At 35.8% G+C, this 16,496-nt stretch overlaps 1 protein-coding gene across 20 annotated transcripts; it reads left to right on the top strand.

Moving 5' to 3' along the window:
- Positions 1-8,342: 8,342 nt before the first annotated feature.
- On the top strand, positions 8,343-13,323 carry LOC112805641 (aberrant root formation protein 4). Of its 20 annotated transcripts, XR_011862386.1 has the most exons (10): positions 8,343-8,700; positions 9,134-9,314; positions 9,627-9,734; positions 9,865-10,220; positions 10,539-10,611; positions 11,589-11,844; positions 11,979-12,129; positions 12,233-12,289; positions 12,377-12,498; positions 12,762-13,323. XR_011862386.1 is itself a non-coding variant. In XM_072197155.1 (9 exons), the coding sequence occupies exons 2-5, from the start codon at positions 9,156-9,158 to the stop codon at positions 11,799-11,801; spliced, it is 357 nt and encodes a 118-aa protein (XP_072053256.1). In that variant the 5' UTR covers positions 8,343-8,700; positions 9,134-9,155; the 3' UTR covers positions 11,802-11,844; positions 11,979-12,129; positions 12,233-12,289; positions 12,377-12,498; positions 12,762-13,323. The 20 variants fall into 20 exon arrangements, 12 of the variants coding, with proteins under 12 accessions (XP_072053256.1, XP_072053251.1, XP_072053246.1 ...); XR_011862384.1 differs by lacking the exon at positions 12,762-13,323 and having other exon boundaries at positions 9,865-9,961; positions 11,785-11,844; positions 12,230-12,289; positions 12,377-12,687; XR_011862387.1 differs by lacking the exon at positions 12,762-13,323 and having other exon boundaries at positions 9,865-9,961; positions 12,377-12,687.
- The last annotated feature ends 3,173 nt before the right edge of the window (positions 13,324-16,496 follow it).

The following is a 16,496-nucleotide window of genomic DNA, read 5'->3' as shown; positions in this document are numbered from 1 at the left end:
ATTATGCAATGCCCCAGCCACTTTTCAAAGGTGTATGCTTTCCATTTTCTCAGATATGGTTGAAAATTTTTTAGAGGTTTTCATGGATGACTTCTCTGTTTTTGGTGATAATTTCAATACTTGCCTAAACCATCTAACTCTTGTTTTGAAATGGTGCCAAGAAACTAATTTGGTTTTGAATTGGGAGAAGTGCCATTTCATGGTACCTGAGGGGATTGTTCTTGGTCATAAAGTTTCAAGAAGAGGAATAGAGGTTGACAAAGCAAAAGTGGAAATAATAGAAAAACTCCCTCCACCAACTAATGTGAAATCTGTTAGAAGTTTCTTGGGGCATGCAGGATTTTATAGAAGGTTTATCAAAGATTTTTCTAAAATAGCCAAACCATTAAGTAACCTTTTGATGATTGATCAACCTTTTGTTTTTGATAAAAATTGCCAGCATGCTTTTGAAACTTTAAAACATAAACTCACAACAGCACCAATCATCACACCACCGGAATGGAACTTACCATTTGAACTCATGTGTGATGCAAGTGAAATTGCAATTGGTGCTGTACTTGGACAGAAGAAGGGAAACTTGCATCATGTCATATATTATGCAAGTAAAGTATTGAATGAAGCTCAAAAAAATTACACTACAACAGAGAAGGAATTGTTAGCTGTAGTCTATGCATTTGATAAGTTTAGATCGTACTTGATAGGATCTAAAATTGTGGTTTATACTGATCATGCTGCTCTCAAGTATTTGATGTCAAAACAGGATGCTAAACCAAGACTTATCAGGTGGATTCTACTCCTACAAGAATTTGACATTGAGGTAAGGGACAGGAAAGGCACTGAAAATCTAGTTGCTGACCATTTGTCAAGGCTGCCACCAGAAATAATTCAAAAGGCCTCATTACCTGTGAATGAAAGCTTCCCAGATGAACATCTCATGCAAATCCAACAAACACCATGGTTCGCTGATATAGCAAACTACAAAGTAGGGAGAAAGATACCGCAAGAATTCACTAAGCAACAAGTGAGGAAACTAATCAATGAAGCAAAGAAGTTCTTGTGGGATGAACCCTATCTATTCAGAAGGTGTTCTGATGGAATAATCAGGAGATGTATTCCTGAAAGTGAAACAAAAGATATATTATGGCATTGCCATGGCTCGGCTTATGGTGGACACTTTGGTCCAGAAAGAACAGCAGCAAAGGTACTACAAAGTGGTTTCTATTGGCCAACCATCTTCAAAGATGCCAGGGAGTTTGTCCACCAATGTAATGAATGCCAAAGAGCAGGAGGACTAACAAGAAGGAACGAGATGCCACAGAACTTCATTTTGGAAGTAGAATTATTTGATCTATGGGGCATTGATTTCATGGGACCCTTTCCTCCTTCTCATTCATTTAGATATATCTTGGTAGCAGTGGAATATGTTTCAAAATGGGTGGAAGCCATAGCCACAACTACCTGTGATGCACAAATTGTCCTTCAATTCCTAAAGAAGCACATCTTTACTAGATATGGAGTGCCCAAGGGTCTCATCAGTGATGGTGGTGGCCATTTTTGTAATAGACAAATGGAGAAACTTCTCCACAAGTATGGAGTTATTCATAAGGTAGCCACACCATATCATCCCCAAACTAATGGGCAAGCAGAACTAGCAAACAGGGAACTAAAGAAGATCCTAGAAAAAACAGTTGGTAGCACAAGAAAGGATTGGGCTAGGAAGTTGGAAGATGCACTTTGGGCATACCGAACAGCTTTCAAAACTCCTATTGGGAAGTCCCCATTTCAACTGTTATATGGCAAATCTTGTCATCTCCCTGTAGAGCTTGAGCACAAAGCCTTTTGGGCCACTAAACTTCTAAATTTGGATTCTGAAGCAGCAGGAGAGAAAAGATTGTTGCAGCTGAATGAGCTAGATGAGTTTAGGCTAGAAGCCTATGAAAATACCAAGATATACAAGGAGAAAGCTAAGAGATGGCATGACAGGAAGATTTTGAAGAAAGAATTCAAACCTGGACAACAAGTACTCCTGTATAACTCACGGCTCAAGATATTCCTTGGTAAGCTTAAGTCTAAGTGGACGGGTCCATACTTGGTAACTAAGGTTTTTCCTTATGGGAGCATCGAATTGCTAGATGAAGCAACAAAGAATCAGTTTACAGCAAATGGTCATAGAGCAAAATTGTATCTAGGGGGACAATGGAACAAAGAAAAGGAGGTCCAGAACCTAAACCCTCCTTGAAGCAAAAATAGAAGATGTCAAGCTAGTGACAATAAAAGAGCGCTTGTTGGGAGGCAACCCAACCTGAGGTAGTTTCTTTTCATAGCTTTTTCAATAAAAATGTTGAATAATTGGTATGCATTGCAAGGAGCTAAGTTTGGTGTTGCACACCAAAACAATTTGAGGGAGAATGAAAACTTCTAAGTTTGGTGTTCCACCAAAAATATCATTTAAAAACACACTCTCACCTCTTGCATGATTCTAGCTCCAAGCAATCAAACATATTATTCAACTGTTGAATTGTTTCCTATCTTTAATTTCATTAACCTTTAGCAAGGATACATGGTTTCAATTATGGTTAACTTGTTACATCTGAGGTAGTGGCAAACAATTAAGTTTGGTGTCCCTACACCAAAATCAATCCAAGAACCACACTCAGTTTATACACACTAACCATATAATTAAGGGCTTGAGAAGCAAGCAACTTTGAGGATTATGCAGGACATGAGTCAACAATTGAAGACACTATGCATTTTAACTCAAAGAGAACACAACAGAAGGAAGAATCAAAGGGCTGCAACTTCAAAGGTTGTATCTGAACTTAATCCTTGCTGCTGTGTATTGTTTCGAACATGGGAACTATTGTTTGTCTTGCTAAAGTGTTCATCTAGTTGCAAGTGAAATTGTTTGTTAAAAATGCCAAGTCTGCATATTGCTTGTATCCATCACTTAGCTTGAAAATTGTTTTGTTTCCCATATGCTTAAATAAAAGAGTTTGGTTTGAATTGAAAAGTGAAATATCCAATGTTGCATAAGTATGAATGGAAGTTGGTGGTGGTATATGTATTTGATTAAATGCATAACTCATGAAATAATTGTTGCATAATATCATTCTCATTCAAGTGTGAGTTAGCTTGCTGTTACAAAGATTCTTATCAAGAATGAAACAACCTTGGTAACAAAAACAGAAAGAAAAGGGAAAGAAAAAGCCAAAATGGCAAGAAAAACAAAGAATAAAGGTTGGACACCAATAGCTTGAACCTTAGGACATATGCCTGTGGTGTTCTTGTACTAAGATCTGCTTGGATGAGTAAATTCTAAGGGGTATTTTAAAACCTGGTCACTTAGATCAACTGATTTGGGATGGCCAATTGAAAATCCACAATAAAGAGCAACTTAGATACAGAACATTTAGTTATCCAAAGAGATGCTGGGCATCAATGATCCTAGGAAGAATTAGTGAGCCATGTGTCTGTGGTGGAAAGATGTTGAGCAAAAAGAAAAGAAAATAAAGCCAAAGGCTATGCTGCAGCATTTGACACCCAACCTCTAAAAGAATAATAAGCTTGTTAAAGCATTATAAGCCAAGAAAAGTTAGCAAGGGAGGAATCAAAAAGTGAGTCTTATAACAGCAAGTTTAGCAAACCTTTGATGCAAAATGTATATCATGTAACAAGAACAATAACTTGAGTTGTCATTGTCTGCATAAATGCCCCATAGATCAAGTTCTGCTATCTGCATAATAAGGATAAATATCCTTTTCTTATTCATTTCATTTACTCTTAGTTTTGAGGCTTGCTTGGGGACAAGCAAGATTTAAGTTTGGTGTTGTGATGACAAGTCATCATATACCCATTTTTCAAGCTAATTTCACTTGTTTTGTTAGCATTTATGCACTTTCTTGCATCCTAAGTAAGTGATTTGGAGTGAAAATGCATAACTTCTCTAAATCAAGCAACCACCATGGAATTAATGATAAATCATGAGGTTTAAGCTAATTTTAATTGAATTTTAATTGATTTATAAACCTCTTGAATTTAGTGATACTTGGAGTGGTTGTTTTGATTTATTGTAGGTGAAGAAAAGAAAAGAAAAGGAAAAGCGTGGCCTAAGAAGTGTAGCCTAAGGAAAGGAAAGCGTGGCCAAAGCAATATGAAGCGTGCCGCATGCAAGGGGGAGGCAACATTGCCCTCCACAAGGGCACACTGCCCTCTAGGAGGGCAACATAAGAGAACCTTGCCCTGCCCTTGTGGAGGGCAGTATCGGGCTCTCCAAGGAAAGAAATCAAAGGAAAAATGCCTATGATGCATGCTACAAGGATCGAACAAGGAACCATGAGGAAGCTAGGACTTAAGGATGAGTGCCGTGCCAAGAAACCAAGAAAATTATTGTAGCGTGTGCTTCCTCCGTGTTTCGAACACGGGACAAGCAATGTGAGAACTCTGCCCTGCCCTTGGCGCGGGCAGGGCAGCATTTGGATTGGCGCACGATCCTGGCGCATCACGCACGATCCTGGCGCACCAACTCTCGTCCCTGGCAGCATCTGGCGCATCAACTCTCGTCCCTGGCAGCACCAACAAGCACCACGCACCATCCAGCGCGCACCAACTTTTCCTGCCCTGCCCTTGGCGCGGGCAGGGCAGCACCTTGCGCACCAAGAAGCAAATTCTGCGCACCACGCCGCACCAATCTCATGCACCAAGCACCAATTTTCTGCCCTGCCCTCCACAAGGGCAGGGCAGCCTCCTGGGAGTGAACTTTCATGGGCCGAAAATTTAAATTAAAACCCCATTTTAATTCATTTCTTCACCAAATCAAAAGCCCATCCAAATCCCAAAATCCAAGAATAGAAAGTGTATAAATAGAAGCTAGTTTGATGTAATTAGGACCTTTTACCATTTTGATTTTTACCTTTACTTTTGAATTTTACTTTGACCTTTCTTTTGAGCTTTGAATTTCTTGTAATTGTTCTTGAGAGACTTGACCAAGCACTCAGAGGATTAAGGGAGAATTGACTGATCTCCTTCCTCATTCTTACTTGGGCAATTCTACTCTTGTGTTTCTGAGTTTTGGGTGTGAGAAATTGAGGAAATTCTGTCTCAATTCCCATTCAAATTCTCTTCAATTCTCTTTCTGCATAATTGAATCCATTTACATTTTCTTTACTGCTTTCTCTTCTAATTCTTGTCAATTGCTTTGTTAACTTGGATCTAGGAAGGCAAATAGAGATCTAGGCTCTGCTACCTAGTCTCTTGAGACCTGAGACCCAATTTTACTTTTGGTTCTTCTGTGAACCTCTGCTGCATTTTATTTCCTTTCTGTTTGAATGCTTATTGCTTCTGATTCAATTTTAGCTCTCTTAATTGTTGCAATTTACTTTCTCTTGGTTTAGATTCTGCAATCCCAGTCCTCAAACCCCTTTTATATTCAAGCCATTTATCTTTCTTGCCATTTAAGTTACTGTAATTTACATTTCTTGCATTTTAAGTTTCAGTCATTTACTTTCTTGTTCTTTAAGATTCTGCAAATTTATTTTCCTGTTCTTTAATTTACTGCACTTTTCCCTTCCCCCTTTACATTTACTGTCATTTACTTCTTGTTAAACACAAATCACTCAACCAAAACTTGATTCGCTTGACTAAATTACCCACTAAACTAAAATTGCTCAATCCTTCAATCCCTGTGGGATCGACCTCACTCATGTGAGTTATTATTACTTGATGCGACCCGGTACACTTGTCGGTGAGTTTTGTGTTGGATCGTTTTCCACACATCACATACTAATGATAATGGCTCAGATATGATGACTAAAAGTTTACCTGTAGTGAAGTTTGATTCCTGCAAAGAGAAGACGGGCTTGGTGGAGCAGCCTATCCCCACTTGAGTTGGTGAGGGAGAAATTTATTGGTGGGTCCCCAACCAAGTGGGGCCCACAAGTTTTAAAAGAAAAACAAATAATAAATAAATAAAAGAAGTGGCTAAAAAGGCCACGGGAGTGAGCACTTCTTTCAATTTGAAAGAAAGCAAGTGAAGCACCTAGCAGCAGCGCCGAAGGGAAGAAGAAAATTGGAAAAAAGGGCAAGCCAACTTTGATCACATTGAATCGGTAAACTTGCTCCATTTTTTATGAAATTTTAGTATGTTATTCCTGGTGTAGAGATGAACATTAGGATATAACTTGCTAGTTGTATTGTCTTCTCTTTTACCTGATTTGAGATACCCACTTTTGTGGAGGGTTTATGTTGATTCCATCAGTTTTGATGATATATTTTGTTGATTGTTGAGATGTCCTAGTGTCACTAGGAAGACTGTTTGTGTACCCATTATTCTGATAGTGGAAGATTTTTGTAGACTAGGTCCCGTAGATTTTTTGTCCCTCTTTTGGAAATTTTTCCATGTTAAAATTCTGGTGTCTGATTATTTAATTTCTGCCATTATATTTTGCTGCTTGGAGTATCTTTGGTATTGCCTATTTAATTGCACAGGTTGTGGAAAAATTATTTTTGGTGCTTCCGCTTTTAGACAGGTTCTTGTTTGAACCTTTTGTTAAGTTTTCCCAACAAAAACCTCTTCATCATAGAAATATCCAATAAATAAACCCCAAATTTTGTAGCTCCACCAAAACAGAAATAATGAATAAAGCAAAATATCCCACTATATGTTCACTCCTGCGTTAGAAGAATCACAATGTCAGTCCTTCAACCACTGAGAACTATCATCCTGTCAAGGCAACATCTTAGTTACAAAAAAAAAAATCGCCAACCAAGAATTTACTTCTCAAATCTTAAAACCTTCCAAAACTGAAAAAATTCAGCAAGGAATCAATCCTAGTGGATTATAGCAACAAAGGTAACTGTGTCACTTGCGCTATGTAATACTAAAAAAAAAATCAAAACGGTGAATTGATACCAATAATAAAAATATTTTTAAAACTAAACAATTCTTCAGGACTCAATCCCTCAAAATTGAACATATTAAGGCAGTAAGGCAGTTTTATGTTTTAACGCTTAGAAAAATAGAATCAGAATCAATTCATTTGATGCTAAGTATTTGGAAAGACTAAAAATCTCATTGGATCATGGTGGCAAGTAAGCTCAGCTAGAATTGGAAGCACACCGGAGAATCAAATGAGAGAGGGAAAGAGAATTACTTGGGAATCGTTGGGGCAGAAGGCGAAGCATCGATGCATAAGCGAAGAAGAGTAGGATATACAGGAAGCGTTGAATTGTTCAATGACAAAGTCGATATTAGGGGAGGAAGGGCAATGACAGAGTCCGAGAGGAAGGGAGAGGGTGAGGAACTGAGGATAGACTGCTGCTGTCTAGTAGATATTAGGGGTGAGGTTGCTTTTCATCAGTAGATTGGTATACAAAGAAAAATAATTTTGTAGGTATATTTTTCTTTTTGGTATGAAGGGGATAGGAGAGATTAAATTAGGGTTCATGATAAACAAAGCAATTTTTTAGTGTATAAGAATAATAAAATTTATTTTGATTTTGATTTTTAATATGTATTTATATTCTAACATATATTTTATAATATATTTTATACTAGTGTTTGATTTTAGTATATACGTAATATAATCTAATTTTGCTTATAACAAAATACAGAGATATTTTAATCAAGATAATTCGAATGTATTTTTAATAATTTATGTTGTCCTAATTAATCTTACCTTTATAATTTTATTATATATAATAATAATAATAATAATAATAATAATAATAATAATAATAATAATAATAATAAATAGAAATCATATTCTATTAATAAATTATCTTAAGTTTAATAAAGCAATAACTTTTTTTCTTGAATGCCCAAATAGCAATATAAATTAAAAATTTGAATAACACGAAAATTTCTATCATTAGAATTTAGAAATAAGTCTGGCCAGTAGTAAGTAACTAAGGTAGCTTTGATGGAGAGATAGAGACGGAAAGATTGAGATTGAGAGACAAAGACTAAAAGACAGGGATTGAAATAATTCTCAGTATTCTGTTTGGTGTAAAATAGGAGACAGGAATTGAAACAACAATAAAACTCTAATTTAATTTGTACAAAGAATAAAATTGGAATTAATTAATTGAAATGAAAGTATTTTAAGTATAAAATGTTATTAAAGTTTCAGTTTTCATCTCTAAAAATTTCAGTCCCCTGTGTCCCTACTTTTTTGGAAGTACTGAAATACTGAAATTTTAAAGATAGAGACAGAAATTTTAATACCGATATCTGAACTAACAAACACGATACTGAATCTCAATCTCTCAATCTCAATCTCTCAGTCTCTGTCTCATTACCTCAAAATAAACGCTATCTAAGTACTGAGTAGTAGCGGCTGGAACTCACTCTTACAGTCTTACTCCCTGCCGCTTAGATACTCGAAAAGACAGATTTGTCCTCACCTTGTTCTTTAGTGTTGCTAACTGAAACTGCAGCACGCTAACTTGTCTTCTCTTCACCATCTTGGCATCATTTTCCAGAAAAAAATAAATAAAAAAGGGGATTTTGTAACCCTTGATGGAAATGGTGGTGATGCATGGTCGGGTAGTAAAGGTTGAAGCTGTGGAGGGAGACTTGCGGTGGTTCTGATTTCTGTTCATAATACTCTGATGTCATCCATGTCTGGAGAGAGTGAAACTGTGTCGTTTTAAGCCTCTGAAACTCAGAATACCATTCAAAGGATTCTACAATCATGCTCTAAAGTAAGATCAATCCCTTCTAAACCTCTAGACCTTTTTTCCTTTCATCTTTTTCCCTTTTCGTTGTTATTTAGTTAATTTGATTTGGTTTCAATTGAATGCATGTATCATTTCTAAGCTCGGATGAAATTAACAACTTTGGTCAAGTTTAACACTTTGTTTTTATTCATTTTTATTTAATCAAGCTAGAGCATAGATGAAGTAAACAATTAAATTTATGAATCAAGAAAAAGAAAAGCTTTATAATGCGTTATTAGTTTATCAGATTTTAATGATTTTAGTATAGACCTAGTTTACTACTATAGTACAGGATTATGAGATACATTAGCTGAACTCACATAGTGGAACAAGAATTTGTTATTGTTATAGTTGTTATGGTTTGTGGAGCAATAAATGAAAAGCATGTTTGATATGCTTTGATTTTTACACTTTGTAGCTGGTTGAGGCTGGCGATATCCATGAGTCTGCTGACATCACAATCTCAGAGCTTGTCAACTTCCTTGATTCTTTATCGGATGCCGCTCTTTCAGACCCAAACAATGAGCCTGCGCAGAATGATGCATTTGATGCTCTCACTGAGATCCATCAATATAATATGTTCTCCTTCTCTTGCCCAGGTGAGGTTAAACTTCGGCCTTTCATTCATGTTTTGCAGCTACGATTTCTAAATTCTAAGTTAATAAAATAACATGAATAGAGAAATATGTCTATTGATACCATCTTGTTGTTAGCTAAACAAGAACCTCTTATGGGTCTAGTAAAGGGAGATTAGGGATAGTATACTTTGCCTAAACCCTAAAGCCTTAAACATTTTAATGTTTGGATCAGGTATTATTTTAAGCTTGTAGTTTAGATGTGCGCTAATTTTGTAGTAATTCTTTTTTTTTGAGTGACTTTCTGGATAATTTCTTCATTTGCTGTTGTGACAGGAAGCTGTTGATGCCCTTTCCTTTGAATTACCAAAGGCCGTCTCCAAGTTTGCTGATCAGTTTCTAGAGAAATGTGGTCCAAGGGATATGCTTTCAATTCTTTGTAATGTGAGTTTATATGTTTTCTTAAGAGTAAATGTCTACGTTAGTCTTTCAAAGATACAAGCAACATCAGATTGTTTTTGCATTTATCAGAAACCTCTAATGTTCATTGGATACTGTCAAATTCGTGCTACAGAGACTTCCATGTCACTTCAAGAACCAACTAATGGCCTTAAGATAACATTGATGGACCAATTTGATGTATTTCTGAATGGAGAAGCAATCTGAAACATGTATCTCTTCAGAAGACAAGAATGATCCTCTTGTTTCTTTATTTAATAGATGCTTCTTTTTTATATTTTTAAATATCTTCTTGCCTCATAGCTAGAGTAGAAGGAGGTTACTTGAGTGAAATCATGCTATATATGTATTTACTTGTGGATTATGTGTTAGTTCTTGTCATGGTGCCTCCTTCCTAGTTAACAATAGATGATTGGCAAACCAATCTCGTTATAGAATCCGATGGTCAATAATACAGAGGGTACTAGAAAGGTGGGCAAAGAAGTCTCCAGATTTATTTATATATTAGACCCCATCTTTTACCCCTGTCAACTCTTATTCATCTCTATTTCGCATCCTGCTAGTTCTTAACTTTTTATTTGCCATTATATTTTGTGGGGTTTCTTGGCTTTTGAAGATCACTTTATATCCCATGAGTATGGTATTTACATTAAAAAGAATGTGTCTATTTTTCTCATGATCATATCATAGTTGACATGCAAAGAACTACAGTCGGTGCAAGTTTGATGTTTAATTATTTTATTTTTTTAATATCTTGATCCTATGTTTCTGTTAATCTAATTGGAACAGACATTAGGTTACTCAAGTAATATGACCAAGGCTGCCAGTTATATTGTTCCTCCTTTGTCAGGTCTCTCAAAAGGTAATTTTTTTGGCAGTAGTTACTTGGCTGATTCACTTCCAATGTAGTGTTTTGAAGGATTTTTTTTCTTTCTTTGGTGTTTATCTTGAATCTAAGTTGTTTAGGGCTTGGTGTAAAGAAAATACTCATTTCTTTCTGCTTTTCAATCGTGGCTTTAAAGTTGGAGTTGAGTACGACCAATTGAGCTTTCTAAGCAAATGATGGGATCATAAAAATGATTTTTTAAAAAATGCATAAATGCTGCCAATCAGATTTCAATTACATATCTAATAGAAGAATGATACCAGATATGAATTTCTTGCAACATAATGTGCTTTTGGCTTCAGCATTTGGAATTGTCTTTACGAGGTTTTTTTTTGGTTTTTGGGTTAAACACAGGGTTTTGAATTTTGAGTTTGAGCAGGACTGCTAACTAATAAGCCTGAGTAAAAGTGTTTCTTAGGGTATAGTGGCATGATTTGGATGACAACGGATTATACTTCTTTTGGACGATAATAAGATCCCTTTTTTTTATTTGAGACGAGAGATCATTGAAATCTAAATATACTCTTCCAATACAGTGAGGAGTATACAAGTCATAGCTTAGACTTAACTTTCATATCAAATCTAAAATCTTTGTCTAGGCCTTTAGCTTCAACTTGATATTTAACCACACTTTCATATCCAGTTGTATTATATATGGCTTGTTTATTTTATCATAAAAACCTGCGAAAACATTTCTTATCACTTAATATTAGTTTTGTATTGACTTGATAAAGTGTATTTGTTGATGAACTTCAAAGGCTGAATGTTAGTTTTGGGATAAGTATTTATGTCACACACTGGCAATGATTTAGAGCCATATTACTTGCAAGCATTTGCTTATGCTTATTTCTTCTTTTTAGTCTTTACCTCCAACAAGAGGTGTCATTTTGAGCAAGTACAAGTGGCTGTTTCGATCATTCTTAATGTGTTGAATGCTGTGGCTTTGGATTCAGATGACTCAGATGATGCAGAACTTGAGAGTGTATTTCACAGAGCTGTTGGAATTGCAAATTCTATATATGGAGTTTGCAATAAGTTGGTCTGTTAATTTGAAAGATTTGTTTGTCTTATTTGATAGGAAAATTCTAGCCACTGATTCAAATATTTGCCAGAGTTTTCTATTTTTCTATTTTTTTTTTTTTGCAACAGGACGGTGTTTCAAATGAGAAGCTCCGAGCTCTTCTTGGATTATATGTCCTCCAATGCTTGGTACTTGTCTCTGTACTGCACTTATTTGCATCTGTTTTCCCAACCACATTTTTTTGGTAGATTTGTTGCTTTGACATAGTTTTAGCATCTATAATGTGATTTGATATGTTATTACTCATGTGCATCCTGTTTAGGCACTTCTTTCGGCCAGCATAAGCTATAAAGATTCCACCTGTCATTTGATGGTGTTGGAATTGTCACAAATATCTTCATATTGTGGTTTAACATATATGAGTCTTTTAACTGCTTTCGATGTTGAGACTGTGGCTGGCTTTGTTTTTGGAGGTAATAACTCTTAGGTTTCCTTTTCTCAATTCTAAATTCATTCAATGTTAAGGTAAATTTAACACCACTTCCTGACTTTTTTCTGTCATCAATTATCTAGAAGATAAAGATGCCCATATGAGTTGTTTGTCTCATGTAAAACATGGTGCTTCTCTTTCAGGTTGGTCTTAGAAACTATTGCTGTAATTGAACCCTAGTTTCTTTATCAATTTCCTTTTGCTAACCCATCAAATTCTGATTCTTGCAGTGATATGGGGGCTTGTCTCTGAGGAGGTTGCTCATGCCACTAAAGAGAGTTCGGTTGCTATCAAGGATGACCTTCACAATAACCAGACCAAACGATGGCAAGCAATAGGAAGATTAAAACATGTACTTTCTTTTGTAAATTCACCATGGGTGCTAAAGAAACATGATAAACCCCAATTTTGTGGTTTATCTTATGCTAATTTAGGGTGGTTTTATCAACTATTCACACATTTATTCCTTGAAATTGTCATGTTTTTGTGATTCCTTGGCAATTGAGATTGAATGATAAAAGTATGCTTTTTAAAACTTAAATAGGTTAATTCTATCTCACTATTTCATTCCATTGGTGCCTTGTTGTGTGCACTCAAGTATTTCAGTTCATATAGGTCAAAAATAATATGGAAAGTGAAGAGGAAGCATGCCAAGTAAGGAATCATGAAGAGAAATGGAGGCTTAAAGTTCATACACCTATGCGTACGCATACACCCAACATGCGTACGCAACCTGAAGTCCATATGTGTATGCGTATGCATACACTCACCTATGCGTACGCATATTGGGAAAAAAATGTGCCTCATTAATGAGAACACGTGATCAGTGATTTCAGGACTTTCCAAGCCCAATCTAACTCATTTTTGAAGCTATTTCATACCAAATTGAAGAAGGATAAAAGGGGGAGTAATTAGGGATAGAGAGAAACATGTTTTAGGGTAGTTTTCTAGAGAGAGAAGCTCTCTCTTCTCTCTAAAATTAGGGTTCTTAGGTTAATTTTCTCTTTAATTTCACTCTTTAATTCTTGTTCTAGTGTAATTTCATTTATATTTCCATACTCTCGTAGTTTAATTCTTTTAGTTTCTCTTATTAATTTCTCTTTTGAGCTACTTTTTAGTTTTATGAACTCTCGTTAATTTTGATTTCCATTTAATGCAATGTTGATGTTTTTATGTTTCTGATGTTTGTTTGAGTTGTTGTTATTGTCATCTTGCATTTGGTAGTTTAGGTTTTATATTTCTTGCAATTTATTATGCTTTTATTTTTATGCACACCGATAAAATGCTTGACTTAGGTTTAGAGTAGTTTTTTTTGTTACTTGATTTATTTTCTTGTCATTTAATTTCTTGCCTTTTATCATCAACCTATCTTTGTGAACCTCATAACCAATAATTGAGCATTCAATTGCAATTCCTAGGGAGAACGACCCGGGAGCAATACTCTTGGTTATTTTTATTGGGTTGAATTTGTGACAACCAAAATTAAACTTTGATGTGAGGATCGATTGTCGGTTCGGGCTATGCTTATAACAAAATTGTTTTGTTAAATTCTGAACCAGTATAAATCTTCACATCAAGTTTTTGGCGCCATTGCCGGGGAATTGCAATGTGTGCTTATTATTGGTTATTGTGTATATGTGAATATTGTGAATAGGTTGCCTTTTGTGGTTTGTTTGTTTGAGTTAGTAGTTAGGATTTTTTTTCTTTGTTTCTTAATAGTTTTTGTTTGTCTTCTCTTTTTACTATGAATCACCACTTTGGCTATGAGTTTGGTTCAAACTATATTGTAGGAAATGAAAGCTTCAATAAGGGTTTGCATCAAGGAATTAGAAATCAAAGGTGGAAAGAGCCTCAAGCATATGGATACTCTTTTTGGCAACAACCTCCTCCGGTTTCTTATGAGTATAACCCAACTTCTAATGATACCAATCTAATGGATGTGGTGAACTTCATTGTGGTTGTCAACCACAACTATCATATGCATATGACCCTTTCCCTCAACATAGCTTTCAACAACCTTACTCATAAGTCCCATATCACCATTCACCTCCATATAATCCTAACCCATACCACCATACCAACAACCATATGAACCATATTTAAAGCCACTACCATTCCAACATCAATATCCCCAAGAACCACCATTTTCATATATACTACCTCAATACTCTCACCAATATGAACCACCTTCTAACTATGAGACATTTCCTCCAAACAATGAACCCTCTCTCCCACCGCCGCCTTCATTGGACGAATTTCTCAAACCTCTAATGCAAGAACAAAGAGATCTCTATGCTTGTCTTTAAAAGTAAGAAGAAGATGATCAAAAGAAGCTAAAGGGGTTAGAAGTCATGATGGCCACAATAACCGAAGCCGTTCACCATTTAGTCTCCCTACGTTTATGCGATCAAAGTACCCCCATTGATGAATGTGGAAGATCAACCAAAGAGTGTAAGGAGGAGAAGAACTTAGAGCTTCAAGGTGAAGAAGAAGAGTTAAAGTAAGAGTTGCAACAAGAGGAGGTAGCTGAAATCATTAGTATAGAGGAAGTGGTTAGAGAATTGAAGAAAATTAATCAAGAAGTGGATTCCATCATTAGTGATTTTTTGTCCACATTAATCAATCCCCTTGATGATCTTGTTGAGCCTTCCCTCGTTGAATTTGAAATGGATGTTGACATAGATCTTATGCAACCTCCAAGATATGACTTAAGTGATGGCAAAGATCTAGAAGACATTGGTGAAGAAGCATTTGAATTTGAGAAAGCTTGGTAAGAGGTGGAGATTGAAGATTCTAGTCAAGTGGTGGAAACTCCTCAAAGAGGACGAATGGGAGTGGGGATTGCCTTATCATGACCGTTGGAAGCATCTCTCCCTAGGTTACCATCATCCTTTACACCATTTAAGTGGGTAAAATTCATATCCTTAAGCTTTCTTATACCGCTTGAATATGATTTTTTTGAGACGGATGGTCAACTTAGAGCTCTTTGTGGCTTTAAGAGCAAAAGGGAGATGGTTAGTGGTTGAAAACACCATTCTAGGTTCATTGTGGTTGCATCATCAAGGTTTAGGTGTAAGGGTTGGAGTCATGCTCAATTGATTGGATTTAGGAGGGTGTTTGGATGTTTAATTGAGAATTCGGCTTGCTTATCACCCGAGTGGAACCACAATGATCAATTTGAAGACGGGTGTGAAAATAAGATATGGGATCTCGAATTACAAGAAGAAAATCAACTTTGGGAGCTCATATTTTATGAGGAACTCCATCAAAGCTTGGGGAAATTGAATTGGAATCTTGGAGCACTTTGGAGAACCAAGTATTGTTGGAGGTTCAAGGATGAATTCAAGCACAAGCCTCCTTGATTAGAACTCCCCATAAGTCTAACTTAAGGACAATGAATAAAAGTGTTAGGTGGGAGACACTCCACCATGGTAAACTCTTTCCATTCTCTTGTATATATAATCAATGAATGAATTGGGTTGCCATTGTTAGGTACTTTTCTTCTTTCCACATTCTTGTATATATTGCTTTGGTTGTCAATTTTTTTATTAAATTTATGCCTTAGGTTGTGGGTTAGTTGTTTTGAATTTCATTTTGTTTGAATTGCAAGTTTTGTTGGAATTGCCTAGTATAGTATTTGAAAAATATATTTTTTTTCAAAAAAAAAAAACTTACAGATTTTATTAGATATGAATTTTGGTTAGTTTAGAATTCTAAATAGTGAGTAGGAGAGTTAGTTCCATTCTATGATGGTTTGAAAAAAAACACAATCTTTGTGTATGCATACAACCAGCATGCGTACGCATAACACTGAAATTGGCCCAAGACGCGTAGGGAGAACGACCCGGGAGCAATACTCTCGATTATTTTTATTGGGTTGAATTTGTGACAATCAAAATTAAACTTTGATGTGAGGATCGATTGTCGGTTTGGACTATGCTCACAACAAAATTGTTTTGTTAAATTTCAAACCAGTATAAATCTTCACATCAAAACATACTATCAACTTCTTGCTTTGCATCACAGATGGATGCATTTCCGGAGAATATCTTGGTGAACATTCTGAATGGTCATCTTATATGCCTAACATTTTCATAGCTTTGGAGGTTGTTTAATGCAGTTCTTTTTTGTTTTTTCCTTCTTTTGCTCTCTTTTAATCATTGTTTATGTTTTACTTTCTCAATGGGAAAAGAAACACTGATATGTTCTACTCACATATTCACACTTGAACAGGCTACTAAATGGTTATCAAGTATGCCATAGAGCCAGAAGTGAGAAAAAAATCCTTTGCTTTGCTGAAAGCAATGTGTTTTCGATACAAGACAATGCCTTTCCAGTTATTGATACTTT

This window comes from Arachis hypogaea, chromosome 6 (assembly GCF_003086295.3).
Source record: "Arachis hypogaea cultivar Tifrunner chromosome 6, arahy.Tifrunner.gnm2.J5K5, whole genome shotgun sequence".
NCBI classification, from domain to species: domain Eukaryota; kingdom Viridiplantae; phylum Streptophyta; class Magnoliopsida; order Fabales; family Fabaceae; genus Arachis; species Arachis hypogaea.
This window is presented reverse-complemented; position numbering and strand designations above follow the sequence as displayed.

Coding starts and splice junctions, on each gene's coding strand:
- LOC112805641 (XM_072197145.1), top strand. CDS start 9,156: ATGAGTCTGCTGACATCACAATCTCAGAGCTTGTCAACTTCCTTGATT. Junction 9,315..9,626: donor GTTCTCCTTCTCTTGCCCAG/GTGAGGTTAAAC, acceptor CTGTTGTGACAG/GAAGCTGTTGATGCCCTTTC. Junction 10,612..11,495: donor TTTGTCAGGTCTCTCAAAAG/GTAATTTTTTTG, acceptor TCTTCTTTTTAG/TCTTTACCTCCAACAAGAGG.